Source organism: Salvelinus fontinalis, chromosome 2 (assembly GCF_029448725.1).
Source record: "Salvelinus fontinalis isolate EN_2023a chromosome 2, ASM2944872v1, whole genome shotgun sequence".
NCBI classification, from domain to species: domain Eukaryota; kingdom Metazoa; phylum Chordata; class Actinopteri; order Salmoniformes; family Salmonidae; genus Salvelinus; species Salvelinus fontinalis.
The window spans coordinates 37,782,568-37,801,096 of record NC_074666.1 but is presented as its reverse complement, the minus strand read 5'-3'; the positions used below and the strand labels follow the sequence as shown (position 1 = coordinate 37,801,096).

Here is an 18,529-nt window from a genome sequence, read left to right as displayed (position 1 = left end):
AGTCCAATGGTGGCGAGCTTTACATAACTCCAGCCGACTCTTGGCATTAGGCATGGTAATCTTATGCTTGTGTGCGGCTGCTCGGCCATGGAAACCCATTTCATGAGCCTCCCGACAAACAGTTCTTGTGCTGACGTTTCTTTCAGAGGCAGTTTAGAACTCAGTAGTGAGTGTTGCAACCGAGGACAGACAATTTTTACGTGCAACACACTTCAGCATTCCCGCTGTCCTGTTCTGTGAGCTTGTGTGGGCTACCATTTAATGGCCGAGCCGTTGTTGATCCTTGACGTTTCCACTTCACAATAACAGCACTTACAGTTGTCCAGGACAGCTCTAGCAGGGCAGATATTTGACGAACTGACTTGCTGGAAAGGTGGCATCCTATGACAGTGCCACGTTTAAAGTCACTGAGCTCTTCATTAATAAGGCCATTCTACTGACAATGTTTGTCTGTAGAGATTGCATGCCTGTGTGCTCAATTGTATACACCTGTCAGCAACGGGTGTGGCTAAAATAGTTGAATCCACTAATTTGAAGGGGTGTCCACATACTTTTGTATATATAGTGTATGTACCTCAATTACCTAGTACCGCGTGTATATTGCCAAGTTATTGTTACTCATTGTGTATTTATTCCTTGTGTTATTATTTTTCTATTTATTCCTTGTGTTATTCTTTTTGTATATTTTTTTATTTTCTTACTATTTCTATTTTAAAAAATTCTGCATTGTTAGGAAGGGCCCGTAAGTAAAAATTTCACTGTTAGCCTACACCTGTTGTTTATGAAACATGTGACAAATAAAATTATATTTGATTTGTATGTAGCCTCGTTATTGTTATTTATTGTACTATTTTCTATTTTTATTTGCATATGTTTTTACTTTTTAACTATGCATTGTTGGGAAAGGGTTTGTAAGTAAGCATTTCATGGTAAAGTCTACACCTGTTGTATTCGTTGTATGTGACAAATAAAATGTAATTTAATTTCCAATTAATGGAAACACCAGTGCAGCATCCATAAATAGGATACCAGCAATAGTACTCAGAGAGAGCAAAATCCAGGTGGCCGAATGCAGGAAAATTGGAACTATATATCTGCCTTGGGTGCAGTGCCATTTAGCGGCAGAATTACATAAGTTTGTTTCCAAGGACCCGGTGGACCTTTTATAGTGAAAGTGGTTCTCGCTCCTGGAACAAAAGTGCACTTGAGTGTTGCGGAGAAGTAGGTTCTTGGACGTGATGTACAGTTGAAGAGTGCTCCAGGGATCCTCAGTAGTACACTAGATTGCAGATTATAATTAAATACATTTAGCATCACCCTCTTGTTGGAGTAAGTCAGACAGGGGTGGGATGGTTGCATTGGTGAAAGCGGTGGGGAGGAGAAGAGCACACCCCACATATATAAAAAAAAGGTATACTATGGTATAAATATTATAGAATTCACTGTAGTGTTTCTGCAGACTTTACTGGAGTATTCACTGTAGTGTGTTTGAGGACCAAAGTAGGCAAAAACACTACAGTCAATACTGTTGTATTTACTATAGTATACTGTAGTATTTACACTATAGTAATTAATGTCGTGTTTTTGCAGATTGTAGTATACTGTAGTATTTACTATAGTGTTTTTGCGGACTGTAGTATACTTTAGTATTTACTGTAGTGTTTTGCAGACATTACTGTAGTATTTACTATAGTGTTTTTGTTTTGTTATCTTTGACATAGAAGTGGAGGCTTTCTCCTTCAGGAAACCTACTGGAGAAACAGTAAAATACCACATTTTCCATAACCTGTAGCTATGTGAGACTGGGAGTCTGAACAGATAGTTCAGAGCTTCTGTTCTTTTCTTTAACCCGTTGGAAACACAATTTATGGACTATACTTGGCATAGATTTCTCACTTATAGGTGGACAAATTGCGATATGGTGGAGGGGAATGGGCAGTGTATATGCAAATTAAATAGTGTAGTATAGTATTCTACAATTTACTATAGAATTTAATAGTAAGTACTGTAGTATTCTATAGTAAGCCATTTTTTTCATGTGGGACTGCATCAAGAACATGGCTCAACAGGGACTGATAACTTGTAGATATTAAACGGGGAAATAGTTTGTTAGTAAAAGCAAGCAGTACAGTATTTTAAGGAGACTACTGCAGATGGCGTGAGAGTGATGTTTAATTACACCAGAACATATTTATTTTGTAGCCGATCATTTTTGATGCACAATTGCAAGTAAATGTAGGCTATCTGTTTACTGTATGTATTGATTTTCTATATACTTGTACATTAAGTACTATATTTGCCAGCAGCATACCACCCTGCATACCACTACTGGCTTGCTTCTGAAGCTAAGCAGGGTTGGCCCTAGTCAGTCCCTGGATGGGAGACCAGATGCTGCTGGAAGTGGTGTTGGAGGGCCAGTAGGAGGCACTCTTTCCTTTGGTCTAAAAAATATCCCAATGCCCCAGGGCAGTGATTGGGGACACTGCCCTGTGTAGGGTGCCGTCTTTCGGATGGGACGTTAAACGGGTGTCCTGACTCTCTCAGGTCATTAAAGATCCCATGGCACTTATCGTAAGAGTAGGGGTGTTAACCCCGGTGTCCTGGCTAAATTCCCAATCTGGCCCTCAAACCATTATGGTCACCTAATAATCCCCAGTTTACAATTGGCTTTTTCATCCCCCTCCTCTCCCCTGTAACTATTCCCCAGGTTGTTGCTGCAAATGAGAACGTGTTCTCAGTCAACTTACCTGGTAAAATAACGGTAAAATAAAAAATAAAATAAAATAAATTTACAACGTCATGATTTCACAGTGGCTTTCAAGTAGTCTACTGTCAATCTGCTCATCCAGTTTATAGCTACAAACTGCAGTGCTCACACCCGTACATGAAGTACTATATTTGCAAAATCATGATTTCACAGTGGCTTTCAAGTACTGTACTGTCATCTGGTCATCCGGTTTATAGCTACAAACTTCAGTGCTCACACCCGTAGTAGGCGCCTAGTATAGAGGGAGATGGAGCGGGATGGGAGAACAGAGTGTCAGTGGGGCCGATAACATCATCCTCTGCTACCAGGCCATTTGTCACCCAAGGAGCTACTGTAGCATGGAGCTGTACACGGAGCTGTGGAACACATCACTGTGCCTTGTGGTTAATCAAGCTCCGGGCAGCCACAGTCTGGAAGAGTGATATCACACTGATGAGTGTGTGTGTGTGTGTGTGTGTGTGTGTGTGTGTGTGTGTGTGTGTGTGTGTGTGTGTGTGTGTGTGTGTGTGTGTGTGTGTGTGTGTGTGTGTGTGTGCGTGCGTGCGTGCGTGTGTGTGCATGCCTGTGTGTCCTTGACCAGACCTTGGGAGGAATCATTAGAACAACAGGCCCATTGCAAGAATAAAGTGAACAAGTAAAAAAGGAATGGGCATCACTGTTTGGATAACTGTTAGTAGCAATATCTCATTGGTCTGTCTATTCTTATTGTGTATACCGTAAACTACTTCATTCCAAGGTTACTCTTTAATTTCAATAAAGCCAAAGCCCGGTTTAGGGTGGTACTATATAATGCACGTTGGCTATATTTAGACAGACAGCCCAATTCTGATATTTTTTTCACTAATTGGTCTTTTGACTAATCAGATCAGCTCTGAAAAAGATCTGATGTGAAGATCTGGTGTGATTTGCCAGATATACAAGAGGACAGTCATTGTAAATCGAAAACCGATCTCATACTGCTGCAAAAGTCATCTAAAGATTCTCAGGCTTACATTTCAGTCCATTACCAATGCCATCCATGTTCCAAGATACCATTAGTTATCATGGTGGATGCAGTTAGATGCTATTTTCATTGGAAGCGAGGTATACATCAACACCTAGACCATCCTCCCTCTCACATATCCTTGACAGGAATTATATATCCTCAAAATGAGAAGAAAAACATTATACGTCTGTAAGGCCAGTGAAATACAGTACTGTGCCTTCAGAAAATATTCACACCCTTTTATGTTTTCCACAAATTTGTTGAGTTACAAATTGGGATTAAAATGGATTTAATTGTAATTTTTGGTTAACGATCTACATAAAACACTCTGTAATGTCAAAGTGGAAGAACAATTCTAAAATAATAATAATTAATTAACAGGAAATTCATTCATATATTTTGATTAGATAAGTATTCAACCCCCTTAGTCAATACATGTTAGAATCACCTTTGGCAGTGATTACAGCTGTGAGTCTTTTGGGTCTCTAAGAGCTTTGCATACCTGGATTGTACAATATTTTCCCATTTTTCTTTAGAAAATGTTTAATAAAGCTCTGTCAAGTTGGTTATTGATCATTGCTGGACAGCCATTTGAAAAAGATCAAGTCTTGGCATAGATTTTCAAGCAGATTTAAGTCCAAACTGTAATTAGTCCACTCAGGAACATTTAATGTTGTCTTGGTAAGTAACGCCAGTATATTTGGCCTTACATTTTAGGTTATTGTCCTGCTGAAAGGTGGATTTGTCTCCCAGTGTCTGTTGGAAAGCAGACTGAACCAGGTCTTCCTCTAGGAATTTGCCTGTGCTTAGCCCTATTCCATTTTTTTTTATCCTAAAAAAAGTCCATTGTCCTTGCCGATGACAAGCATACCCATAACATGATGCAACCACCACCATGCTTAAAAATATGAAGAGTGATACTCGGTGATGTGTTTATTGTGTTGGATTTGCCCCCAAAATAATGCTTTGTATTCAGGAAAAAAGTTCATTTCTTTGACACATTTTTTGCAGTATTACCTTAGTGCCTTATTGCAAAAAGGATGCATGGTTTGGAATATTTGCTATTCTGTACATGCTTCCTTCTTTTCATTCTGTCATTTAGGTGGGTATTGTGGAGTAACTATAATGTTGCTGATCCATCCTCAGCTATCTCCTATCACAGCCATTTAACTCTGTAGCTGGTTTAAAATCACCAAATCATGGTGAAATTCTTGAGCGGTAGGGGTTTGGTGTATTGATAGACCATCCAAAGTGTAATGAATAACTTCACCATGCTCAAAGGGATATTCATTGTCTCTTTTATACTCATCTACCAATAGGTGCCCTTCTTTGCGAGGCATTGGAAAACCTCCCTGATCTTTCTCGTTGAATCTATGCTTGAAATTCACTGCTCGACTGAGGGACCTTACAGATAATTGTATGTGTGGGTTACAGAGATGAGGTAATCATTCAACAATTCTGTTGAACACCCTTATTGCACACAGAGTGAGTCCATGCAACTTATTATCTGACTTGTTGGGCACATCTTTACTCCTAACAGTTATTTAGGCTTGTGATAACAAAGGGGCTGAATATTTATTGACTCAAGACATTTCAGCTTTTCAAATTATAATATATATATATATTTTTTTACATTATTCCACTTTGACATTATGGTGTATTGTGTGCTGATCAGTGACACACAATCTAAATGTAATCCATTTTAAATTCAGGCTGTAACAAAACAAAATGTGGAAAAAGTAAAGGGGTGTGAATACTTTCTGAAGCTCTGTATAAACAAGACTTGGTAGGCAAACAATGCCTCCATGATTTTTCAAATGGCCTGCCGGGCTCTCAAACACATCTTGTTTGTCAGAGACACTCAGTGCTGTAAACCCTGAGACTGTACTGACTTCACGGTTACAATCTAATCTAGCTTTGTGACCTGTGGTGGGCTCGATTTATGTGGACCGTGAAACCAAGCCCTAGGAAGAGGCCCAGGTAAAGCAGAGTGCAGAGAAGCAGAGGGTATAACTCACTGGCTTTTATGGATTCTTTATCGTCTACTTAGCATGGTCACCTGACAGAAATCCAATGGTCACTTTGCAAAGCACATTCCCCATTCAGACCTGATCAAATGGTGAAATGTAGTCTCCCTCTCGCACCTTAAATAAATGTCATGTATGACACCCGTCACACAGTAAAACCCTGCTGCTCTTTATGATCTTCTTACTGAAAGCTGGAGCCACAAAGAGAGAGAGAGAGGGAGGGAGGTGGATAAACTGAGGAAGAGAATGAAGTGAAATGGATGAATGTCATCATATTCAGGAATGACTTGGCTATAATGTTGATGGTAATGCAGAAGCTGAAACATAAATAAGGTTTGGTTATCATTACTGTCATATTTCCATTACTCCATTACTATTTCTAGGAAATTATATACAGTACTTCACAGTTCCAGGTCTCTCTCGCTCTCTCTCTCATACACTCTCTCATTATCAAATCAAATCAAATGTATTTATATAGCCCTTCGTACATCAGCTGATATCTCAAAGTGCTGTACAGAAACCCATTATCTATCTATTCTCTCTCTTTATCGTTCTCTCTCACACGATTTCTCTCTCTTTTTTTCTTACAGCAGACACAAGGTGCACTGAACCCTGGGAAGCACAAGGCATGAGGCTATAGACCACTTCAGCCCATGTGGACTACTGGACACCGATACAGAGCAGTGGATTCTAACAACAACCTAGAGCACCAGGACTGTAAGACTGTGATCCCAAATTAACCAGGTCAAAGGGGACCCAGCAACCTGCTTTAGGGTTATAACCCCATCATCAACAGTCTGGACAAGCACTGCCTGGTAGCCACCCTCCATGAGTGGATGTGACCCTAGCCCTATACAGTAATTAGATACTGGCTGAGAGTGGAGGAAACTGAGGTCAGGTCAAGTGGCTCTCCAGCAGTCATACACTTTAATACACATCACAGCTGAAAGTCTGAAGACCACCATAATAGATACAGTAGATAGGAAGAAAATAAAGGCATGGTTGTTTGGCCACAGGGTGATATCTGTATCTGTATCATGCTCTCCTCATAAACCTGATATGAATTAAACATTTCCCATTTTCTCTGATGGGTGTCATATTATGGACTAGGGATTGTAAAAATATTATGGAGTTGGCATTGTCTGCCCCATCTGTTAGATCAAGCATCTGGACTGGCGTAGTGATTACTCTCTGGGTGATGTGGTTAATGTGTGAAGAGACAGACACATCACTAATGGATGGGACTACATTCTGCACGTTGCTTCTCTCAATCCACATTGACATCCCCCTTTGTAGCATCTAAAATGGGGTTTGCCACATCATCTGTGCAATTCTAATAACGTGGTGATTTTTATGTCTGCATGCAGTATGATATGATTTAGCGATAGTTTTGCATACCCTAGCATACCTGTAGACTTCCAGCCATTGTGCTAATGCAAGTTAGCATTGTTTCGCGAAACTACCTCTAACTTCTTTCCTACTGTACGCAGAGAGATAAAAAGGGCATCTGCCAGAATCTCACAGTATCCCTTTCTTAACATATTTGTTTCCGGGCTCCTCCCTCATCAGTGTACTGATGTGGTTATTAAGTGTGCTATTCAATTTAAATTAGCCTCCACTGCAGTGAGTCAATGGGCTCTAATTGAGGCTAATCAATGAGCCTTTAATTATAATTATAACAAAAAAACAGCAGCAGGTAATGTCATTATTCTGTGGACTCCTGCTAATTATGGTATGGGAGAGACGGGGATAGAAAGGGATGGGGGGAATATGGGAATACTCTATTGAGCATGCTCCATTAAAAATCTGGAATTCCCTGTTACAAGCAGATTTGAATTACCACAAAGGAGTGCTCCATTGTGTCCTTGCATTCCAGGCTAATTCATTATTTTCTCCCATTGTTTTTCCTGTGTAATTGATTACGTGTGGTTTCCTAGGGAAGACGATGGAGGATCGTTGTAGACTGCTCGTGGCACTTCTGTACTGTGCTGGGCTGGCTCACGAGAATGTACAGTTGAAGTCGGAAGTTTACGTACACCTTAGCCAAACACATTTAAACTCAGTTTTTCACAATTCCTGACATTTAATCCTAGTAAAAATTCACTGTCTTAGGTCAGTTAGGATCACTACTTTATTTTAAGAATGTAAAATGTCTGTAAGGGCTGTCGTTCTCCTCTTCCTCGGACGAGGAGAGGAGAGAAGGATCATCAGACCAAAATGCAGCATTCGGGAAATAAGCCATCTTTTATTATTAACGACGGCAACACGAAAACAAAACATTTTCAATATACAAAACAAGAAAACGACGTAGACGAAAAACTGAACATGAACTTACTTAGCCTGTCTAGGATCAGCGTGGCGCTAGCGGCACACCCCCCCCCCCCCCCCCACTGAAAAACCAGTGCCGCGAAATTCAAAAAAAATCTTTTTTTAAAATATTTAACTTTCACACATTAAAGTCCAATACAGCTAATGAAAGACACAGATCTTGTGAATCCAGTCAACAGGTCCGATTTTTTAAATGTTTTACAGGGAAGACACAATATGTAAAGATGTACATCTATTACCTAAAAACACATTAGCATAATCCACCATCTTTTATTTGTCCACCAACACCAGTAGCCATCACCAATTCGGCTAAACTAAGATATTTATAGCCCCTAACCAACAAAAAAACTCATTAGATGACAGTCTGATAACATATTTATGGTATGGGATAGGTTTTGTTAGAAAAAAGTGCATATTTCAGGTATATGGCATAGTTTACAATTGCACCCACCGTCACAAATGGACTAGAATAATTACAATGAGCAACGTGTTTACCTAACTACTAATCATCAAACATTTCGTAAAAATACACAGCATACACGAATCGAAAGACACAGATCCTGTGAATACAGACAATATTTCAGATTTTCTAAGTGTCTTACAGCGAAAACACAATAAATCGTTATATTAGCTTAGCACATAGCAATTAGCAGCCCAGCATTGATTCTAGCCAAAGTGAGCGATAAAAGTCAACATCGCCAAAAGATATTAATTTTTTCACTAACCTTCTCAGAATTCTTCCGATGACACTCCTGTAACATCACATTACAACATGCATATACAGTTTGATCGAAAATGTTTATATTTAGCCACCAAAATCATGGTTAGACAATGTGAAATGTAACTCAGCTGGTCAGAATTTGTCCTTGCGCCACTTAGACAGTGATCTACTCTTATACATAAATACTCATAAACGTGACTAAAAAATATAGGGTGGACAGGGATTGATAGACAATTTAATTCTTAATACAATTGCGTTATTACATTTTTTAATTTATCCTTACTTTTCAATACAGTTTGCGCCAAGCGAAGCTACGTCAAAAAACATGGCGTCCTAAGCCACTAAAATGTTTCGACAGAAACACGATTTATCATAATAAAAATGTCCTACCTTGAGCTGTTCTTCCATCAGTATCTTGGGCAAAGGATCCTTTCTTGGGAGAAATCGTCTTTTGGTGGAAAGCTGTCCTCTTGCCATGTGGAAATGTCAACTGCGTTCGGGATGAACTGAAAAGCGTGCCCAACTTTTCACATCGTTGCAAAAATAAATGTCCCAAAATCGCACTAAACGGATATAAATTGCTATAAAACGCTTTAAATTAACTACTTTATGATGTTTGTAACTCCTATAACGAGTGAAAAGATGACCGGAGAAATATAACAGGCTAAACTAACGCTTGGAACAGGAGAGGGTCGGTGTCTTCCACGCGCGTTACGCAGCAAGAAAAGACTTGCTAGCTAAAGGTTTTTTTCATTTGTAGGGCCTGTGAACGCGCAATCGACCCCGTTGGAATCGTCATCACGTAAAGGCATCCAGGGGAAGACGTAAGAAGTGTCCGTATAGTCATAGCAACGACAGTGCCCTTTTAACTGACTTCAGAAAAGTGGCCAACATTTCTCAAATCTGACTCCATGTCAGGGAAATTGCTGTAGAATGGGCTCTGTTCCACTTAGAGACAAAATTTCAACTCCTATAGAAACTATAGACTGTTTTCTATCCAATAATAATAATAATATGCATATTGTACGATCAAGGATTTTGTGGGAAGCCGTTTAAAAAATTAGCCAAATTAGCATAAATAGTCTAAACAGCGCCCCCATCCCCAACAGGTTAACTAACGTAAAACTCACGGACAGGAACAGACTACATCGAAACGAAACGAACAGTCCCGTATGGTGCAAGACATAACACAGATACGGAAGACAATCACCCACCAACAAACAGTGAGAACACCCTACCTAAATATGACTCTTAATTAGAGGAAAACGCAAACCACCTGCCTCTAATTAAGAGCCATACCAGGCAACCCAAAACCAACATAGAAACAGAAAACATAGACTGCCCACCCAAAACACACGCCCTGACCATAAACACATACAAAAACAACAGAAAACAGGTCAGGACCGTTACAGAACCCCCCCCTCAAGGTGCGAACGCCGGGCGCACCAGCACAAAGTCCAGGGGAGGGTCTGGGTGGGCAGTTGACCACGGTGGTGGCTCTGGCTCTGGACGCTGTCCCCACACCACCATTGTCACTCCCCGCTTCTGTCTTCCCCTCCCAATGACCACCCTAAAACTAACATCCCCTAAATGAACGGCCAGCACCGGGAGAAGGGGCAGCACCGGGACAAGGGGCAGCACCGGGACAAGGGGTAGCACCGGGACAAGGGGCAGCACCGGGACAAGGGGCAGCACCGGGACAAGGGGCAGCACCAGGATAAGGGGCAGCACCAGGATAAGGACCAGCACCGGGATAAGGGGCAGCACCGGGATAATGGGCAGCACCGGGACAAGGGGCAGCACCGGGACAAGGGGCAGCACCGGGACAAGGGGCAGCACCGGGACAAGGGGCAGCACCGGGACAAGGGGCAGCACCGGGACAAGGGGCAGCACCGGGACAAGGGGCAGCACCGGGACAAGGGGCAGGTCCCGGCTGAGATACTCTGGCAGATCCTGGCTGAGGGACTCTGGCAGATCCTGGCTGAGGGACTCTGGCAGATCCTGGCTGAGGGACTCTGGCAGATCCTGGCTGAGGGACTCTGGCAGATCCTGGCTGAGGGACTCTGGCAGATCCTGGCTGAGGGACTCTGGCAGATCCTGGCTGAGGGACTCTGGCAGATCCTGGCTGAGGGACTCTGGCAGATCCTGGCTGAGGGACTCTGGCAGATCCTGGCTGAGGGACTCTGGCAGGTCCTGGCTGAGGGACTCTGGCAGGTCCTGGCTGAGGGACTCTGGCAGGTCCGGGCTGAGGGACTCTGGCAGGTCCGGGCTGAGGGACTCTGGCAGGTCCGGGCTGAGGGACTCTGGCAGGTCCGGGCTGAGGGACTCTGGCAGGTCCTGGCTGAGGGACTCTGGCAGGTCCTGGCTGAGGGACTCTGGCAGGTCCTGGCTGAGGGACTCTGGCAGGTCCTGGCTGAGGGACTCTGGCAGGTCCTGGCTGGACGGCTCTGGCAGGTCCTGGCTGGACGGCTCTGGCAGGCCCTGGCTGGACGGCTCTGGCAGGCCCTGGCTGGACGGCTCTCGCAGGCCCTGGCTGGACGGCTCTGGCAGGCCTTGGCTGGACGGCTCTGGCAGGCCCTGGCTGGACGGCTCTGGCAGGCCCTGGCTGGACGGCTCTGGCAGGCCCTGGCTGGACGGCTCTGGCAGGTCCTGGCTGGACGGCTCTGGCAGGTCCTGGCTGGACGGCTCTGGCAGGTCCTGGCTGGACGGCTCTGGCAGGTCATGGCAGGACGGCTCTGGCAGGTCATGGCAGGACGGCTCTGGCAGGTCATGGCAGGACGGCTCTGGCTGGTCATGGCAGGACGGCTCTGGCTGGTCATGGCAGGACGGCTCTGGCTGGTCATGGCAGGACGGCTCTGGCTGGTCATGGCAGGACGGCTCTGTAGGGAGGAGAAGGAGAGACAGCCTGGTGCGTGGTCTAGGCACTGGCTGCGCTGGAGAGGAGGAAACAGCTGGAGAGAGAACCCGGAGAGACAGCCTGGTACGGGGGGCTGCCACCGGAGGACTGGTACATGGAGGTGGCACCGGGTCTACCGGACCGTGAAGGAGGACACGTGCTCTTGAGCACCGAGCCTCCCCAACCCTACCAGGTTGAATGGTCCCCGTAGCCCTGCCAGTGCGGCGAGGTGGAATAGCCCGCACTGGGCTATGCAGGCGAACCGGGGACACCACCTGTAAGGCTGGTGCCATGTACGCCGGCCCGAGGAGACGTACTGGAGGCCAGATACGTTGGGCCGGCTTCATGACATCCGGCTCGATGCCCAACTTAGCCCTCCCAGTGCGGCAAGGTGGTATAGCCCGCACTGGGCTAAGCACGCGTACTGGGGACACCGTGCGCTTTACCGCATAACACGGTGTCTTACCAGTACGACGCCTTCTACCTCCACGGTAAGCACGGGGAGTTGGCTCGGGTATCCTACCCGGCTTTGCCACACTCCTCGTGTGCCCCCCCCCAAGAAATGTTTGGGTCTGATTCACGGGCTCCCAACCGCGTCGCCGCGCTGCCTCCTCATACCAGCGCCTCTCAGCCTTCGCTGCTTCCAACTCCTCCTTGGGACGGCGATATTCCCCTGGCTGAGCCCAGGGTCCTCTACCGTCCAGGATCTCCTCCCAAGTCCAGGAGTCCTTGTTGCTCTGTTGAGCACTCCCTTGCCGCTTGGTCCTAGTTTGGTGGGTGATTCTGTAAGGGCTGTCGTTCTCCTCTTCCTCGGACGAGGAGAGGAGAGAAGGATCATCAGACTAAAATGCAGCATTCGGGAAATAAGCCATCTTTTATTATTAACGACGGCAACACGAAAACAAAACACTTTCAAAATACAAAACAAGAAAACGACGTAGACGAAAAACTGAACATGAACTTACTTAACTAACGTAAAACTCACGGACAGGAACAGACTACATCGAAACGAAACGAACAACCGAACAGTCCCGTATGGTGCAAGACATAACACAGATACGGAAGACAATCACCCACCAACAAACAGTGAGAACACCCTACCTAAATATGACTCTTAATTAGAGGAAAACGCAAACCACCTGCCTCTAATTAAGAGCCATACCAGGCAACCCAAAACCAACATAGAAACAGAAAACATAGACTGCCCACCCAAAACACACGCCCTGACCATAAACACATACAAAACAACAGAAAACAGGTCAGGACCGTTACAATGTCAGAATAATAGTACAGATAATTATTTCTTTCAGCTTTTATTTCTTTCACCACATTCCCAGTGGGTCAGAGGTTTACATACACTCAATTAATATTTGGTAGCAATGCCTAAATTGTTTAACTTGAGTCAAACGTTTCTGCTAGCCTTCCACAAGCTTCCCACAAAATGTTCGGTGAATTTCAGCCCATTCCTCTGGACAGAGCTGGTGTAACTGAGTCAGGTTTGTAGGCCTCCTTGCTCGCACACTCTTTTTCAGTTCTGCCCACACATTTCCTATAGGATTGAGGTCAGGGCTTTGTGATGGCCACTCCAATACCTTGACTTTGTTGTCCTTAAGCCATTTTGACACAACTTTGGAAGTATGCTTGGGGTCATTGTCCATTTGGAAGACCCATTTGCGACCAAGCTTTAACTTCTTCACTGATGTCTTGAGATGTTGCTTCAATATATCCACAAAATTTTCCTGCCTGATGTGCACCAGTCCCTCCTGCAGCAAAGCACCCCCACAACATTATGCTGCCACCCCCGTGCTTCACGGTTGGGATGGTGTTCTTCGGCTTGCAAGCCTCCCCTTTCTCCTCCAAACATAACGATGGTCATTATGGCCAAACAGTTCTATTTTTGTTTCATCAGACCAGAGGACATTTCTCCAAAAAGTGCGATCTTTGTCCCCATGTGCAGTTGCAAACCATTGTCTGGCTTTTTTATGGCGGTTTTGGAGCAGTGGCTTCTTCCTTGCTGAGCAGCCTTTCAGTTTATGTCGATATAGGACTCGTTTTACTGTGGACATAGAAACTTTTGTACCTGTTTCCTCCAGCATCTTCACAAGGTCCTTTGCTGTTGTTCTGGGATTGATTTGCACTTTTCTCACCAAAGTACGTTCATCTCTAGGAAACAGAACGCATCTCCTTCCTGAGCAGTATGACGGCTGAGTGGTCCCATGGTGTTTATACTTGAGTACTATTGTTTGTACACATGAACGTGGTACCTTCAGGCATTTGGAAATTGCTCCCAAGGAGGTCTTGCCTGATTTCTTTTGATTTTCCTATGATGTCAAGCAAAGAGGCACTGAGTTTGAAGGTAGGTCTTGAAATACATCCACAGGTACACCTCCAATTGACTCAAATTATGTTAATTAGCCTATCAGAAGCTTCTAAAGCCATGACATCATTTTCTGGAATTTTCCAAGCTGTTTAAAGGCACAGTCAACTTAGTTTAATGTAAACTTCTGACCCACTGGAATTGTGATACAGTGAATTATAAGTGAAATAATTTGTCTGTAAACAATTGTTGGAAAAATTACTTGTGTCATGCACAAAACTATAGTTTGTTAACAAGAAATTTGTGGAGTGGTTGTAAAACTAGTTTTAATGACTCCAACCTAAGTTAATGTAAACTTCCGACTTCAACTGTATATACAAAGTACACTGCCATTGGGTCACAGCTCACTCTGTCTTGATTAAAGGTCTCCAGAGTGCACAGTGTGTGGTCTCGTGTACAGTATACAACCATTATGGTTCTTCGGGCTTCTGGCTTATTCAGTGACGTACAGTATTACCATAATATTACTCTGAAAACAATTACTCTAACTGATAATTCATAACACTATTCTGCTCCACAATGGTGTATTGATAAACAAAAAAATATATAAATCATATCCACCTTGTGAGGAACTTGAAAACGTTATGTAAAAGCAACAGTAAACAGTTAAACTTTGAATTGTATTACAGCAGTGTTGATTTCATAATACAGCCATGCAGTCTCTCAGGGCTCTCTCATTGGACATTAATCCATGCATTTTGATGGGGGCATCAAGGATCACAATCAAACTCACTTCCTCCAGTGCTCTTGTCAGAAATATTTCAGTTTTGTTTTCCTCAAGTGTCGAGCTTTATATTTTCACTTCATTGCTTTCAGATGGATACAGTTACACTACGCCTACTGTGGATTTATATAGCAACGCTCAATTTGGAGACCGTCTTGAAAGAGTTGCAGAACACTGTAATCAAGTGTTACCCTGCAGCACTGATTGAGCCTTGTGTTACAAAGCGAGACACATACGAATGAAACAATTAAACTCCATTTTTGCCTCTGAAAGCCAATTAATGTCACATTTAAGTCGCAGGTTGCTTTTGCCACCAATCAAAGGCTATATTCTTATCCCAAAGTTGCTTGTTATGTTCTCTGGACGCAGCACCTGTCGCTCTTGTGTAATAAAAAATACAATAATTTCAGGAAGTTGATTAGTTTTTTAGAGATCTTGATTTACTTCATATCACAGCTAGCACCAAATTGCAAAGTTAGCATGATTCCAAACCTCCCCTATTCCCCACTGGATCCTGTGGCTTCCTGGATCAGTTTTTACAGTAGATAGTGCAATAAATGCCTAATGAATGCAGCAAAAGCTCTATCACAGATTTCCAATGACCTCAGTTGGGCCAATTAAAGTTATATGCTCAGCATAATTATGCATTTTATTGTTTGGACAAAAGCATTCATTTGGTAATGGCATGTGACAGTTTTATAGGAATCTGGCCTCACTTCATTCTGCCTGATGGACGGAATGACGGAGGGAAGGGGTCAGCAGCAGCTTTCCCAGGCCTGAGATCATTGGCTATATTTATTGATTCATACAGCTGTTGTTTGGCATGGTTTGGAGCACACGCAGACAGGCATGGATGCACACACACATACAAATGCATGCACGCACGCAAGCATATACACATATACTGTATGCCTGCATGTCCAACCACACATATGCACAGAAAGTATTAGTACAACATAGGCCTATTTAGAACTAAGAAGGCTTTTTGACTGACGACTGTGGTTGCCAAGGCGTTTGATGAACCCTGTGGCCCTTGGCAGCCCCATCAAAAAGGGTCAGAGATAAATGGAGTAATTGAAGAAACATCACTACATTTCTTATCTTTCCCTACCCCCTCTCTCTCTCTCTCTCTCTCTCTCTCTCTCTCTCTCTCTCTCTTTAGTCCTCCCTCCCTCTCTCTCTCTGTACCACTCCCTCCCTCTTTCTCTGCATCCCTGTGCTTAGTGGAAGGGAAGAGAAAGGGGATACCTAGTCAGTTGCACAACTGAATGCATTCAACCGAGATAAAGCTGAGTTGAATAGGGTAATGAACTCTGGCTGAGGAGCTCTAGGGGGGAAATAAATGTAGATGAGGGTGAGTAATTGCTGCCTTGGGAGGGATGTTCAGAGATGATCAAATGCACGAAAAACAATCTGAAAATGTTCACCCTTTTTCTATGAATGAATGATTGAAATGATTGGATTTGTTTTTTTCTACATACTTTTGATTACCTTACTCAAATACTGTAACAATCTTATACAACATAAAAGTGACGGAATCTGCTCTTGTTCAACATAATTGGATGATTTCTCCAAATCAAAATAATACAGAATCACTCATCGTCCCTTATAGAAAACTTAGACTCAGAGTCTTTTATGTCTTATAGTCTAATTTATGTTAGGCTGTTCTTTAAATGTGAGTTGTCAATTATTATTTTGTCTGTGATGATTGTTCATTCAATTGTTGACTAGCTGTCAAATGGCAGCAATTTTTTTGCTAAATTAACTGTAAAATGATTACATCCAGAAGATCACCACACTGAAAGATGGTGAGCAGTCGAGTTTAAAACTCCAGTTCAATAAATTGCTAGTAGACTTTTGAGTATAATGCAGTGTCTGGTCCAGTAACTTACCTGTCACCCGTAGCCTCTCTGCTCCCACCACCACCTCCTGATCATCAGCAGAGAACAGCAGCTTCCCTGTGCTAGATTTAACTTCCAACATCTTCCCTCGTGCTTGCACTCCACTGGATCCTGGACAGAGCAAAAGGTGTCAGGAAAAGTCAGTTCTAGTTTAACAGGTAGCTGCTATATGAAAAACCAAGAAAGACAGCTTGATTTATGCTAAGAGACAATAACTGAACTATAACTACAGTCAAATACTTCAAGAGTAAGACAAAGTAACGCAGATCAAAACACAACTACTGAGAGAATGGGGAAATAAGAAAATATAGAATAAACACAGCCCGACACCAAAACAAACTGTTATTGATAGTACAACAAACAGCAGAGAAAAGACAACTCCTTTACTTGGATGATCCTGAAATGGTTTCATGTCGTGGGGAGAAACAAGCGATCTGAGCAGAGGGCGACTGACACGCCATGAAAACAAATGATTCTGCTTCGCTGTGTCTTGAGTGGAGCCTCTAGCATACCGTATTCCTATTGCTCACTGATCCACTCAACATCTTTGCACGATAATCAACAGCCAGAAGACAAATGTCACTGCAGTTTACCATGGGAGTAGTGTTTGTCTGTAGCTGTTCATGGATCGAAATGTCTGTTTGTAACAAAAGAGAACTCTCATCCATGTCAATGGATTTTCATTGCGTTGTACGGTGTCCATATTAGGACAAACTCTCCATGGATGTGTGACTGTCTCCGATCGTGTTGCATGATATTACCTGCAATAAGTTGTGTGACCAGCTGATTCTTCCCATTGAGGATATTGATGGACACATTTTTGGAGGATTGCAGTAACAGTGGGCTGCCCTGCGGAGACAAAGCAAGTAAACAAACAATGCAGTTACCCAAACACAAACCCAACGATAGTGACCCTAGTGCTCAGTGTGAGTGTGTAACTAGGACTGTATGTCTTAGAGATCATTTCCGTTAGCCCACAAGTCAAGAGCCAATCTGGAATGCAAATCACGTCTGAACCCTGGATCTGTCTTACGTGTAAAATTAATCTTGCATGCTTCAGTCAAGTTCTTAATTAAAGATAGCAGGCAGCCATTGTGTTGCGCTTAAAGCCGGCAAGATAATGCATCTCATGTATATTAGAGATAATATTATGGCCCTTCATGCTTATCAAGGTTCCTTTCAGCTAAGCAGTACAGTAAATAAACAAAATATTGATATTCCTGAATAGACATACATCACTTTAACAATGTGGTTGAGCACATGAGATTCGAATTAAGAGGTTATGTCATATTGTTCTTTTAGTATATTAGGTTCCACTGGCACAAGCAGGAATGGTTCTTGTTCTCCTGCGATTCATGGAATTGAATTTCTAGCCTCCCAGACTCTTTCTCCTGCAACAGTGTGTATCGTTAGGACCTGCTTTCATGTACACTGATTGTGCCGCCTCTCATCCCTATTAATGGTTTGTTCCACAAAATGAGTGTCTTATGCGTCCCTTTGATATTTTAAGTAGAAATTGTGCAGACATATTGTATTTTAAAAGCCTGTTTTATTAAATGAAATGCCCTTTAATATACCATAAATCTTAAATTAAACGCTTGTCCCTTTTAATAGCCCGGCATCGGCACACATTTCAGAAAATAAACACTGGGTCTAAATAAATTGTTTACGAGTGAACTTCAGTGAGTACTGCAATGATTGAAAAAGAAAATAAAGTAGAGCAACATCCTTGCCATGGATGAGCCAGCAGTGTTGCACATGACAGAATGGGATTTTTGAAATCGCAACCCTGTTACTTTCGGC

The 18,529-nt window shown here is 43.1% G+C and overlaps 1 protein-coding gene across 2 annotated transcripts in view; it reads right to left on the bottom strand.

Moving 5' to 3' along the window:
* The window catches only part of LOC129818137 (delta-sarcoglycan-like), a 317,531-nt gene that overhangs the window by 40,406 nt on the left and 258,596 nt on the right, over positions 1-18,529 (bottom strand). For both annotated transcript variants that reach the window (XM_055873769.1, XM_055873777.1), the window contains exons 4-5: positions 17,488-17,575; positions 16,718-16,837 (exon numbers count right to left, since the gene is read on the bottom strand). In XM_055873769.1, the coding sequence (XP_055729744.1) occupies positions 16,718-16,837; positions 17,488-17,575 (208 nt within the window). The remainder of the gene's footprint in view (positions 1-16,717; positions 16,838-17,487; positions 17,576-18,529) is intronic.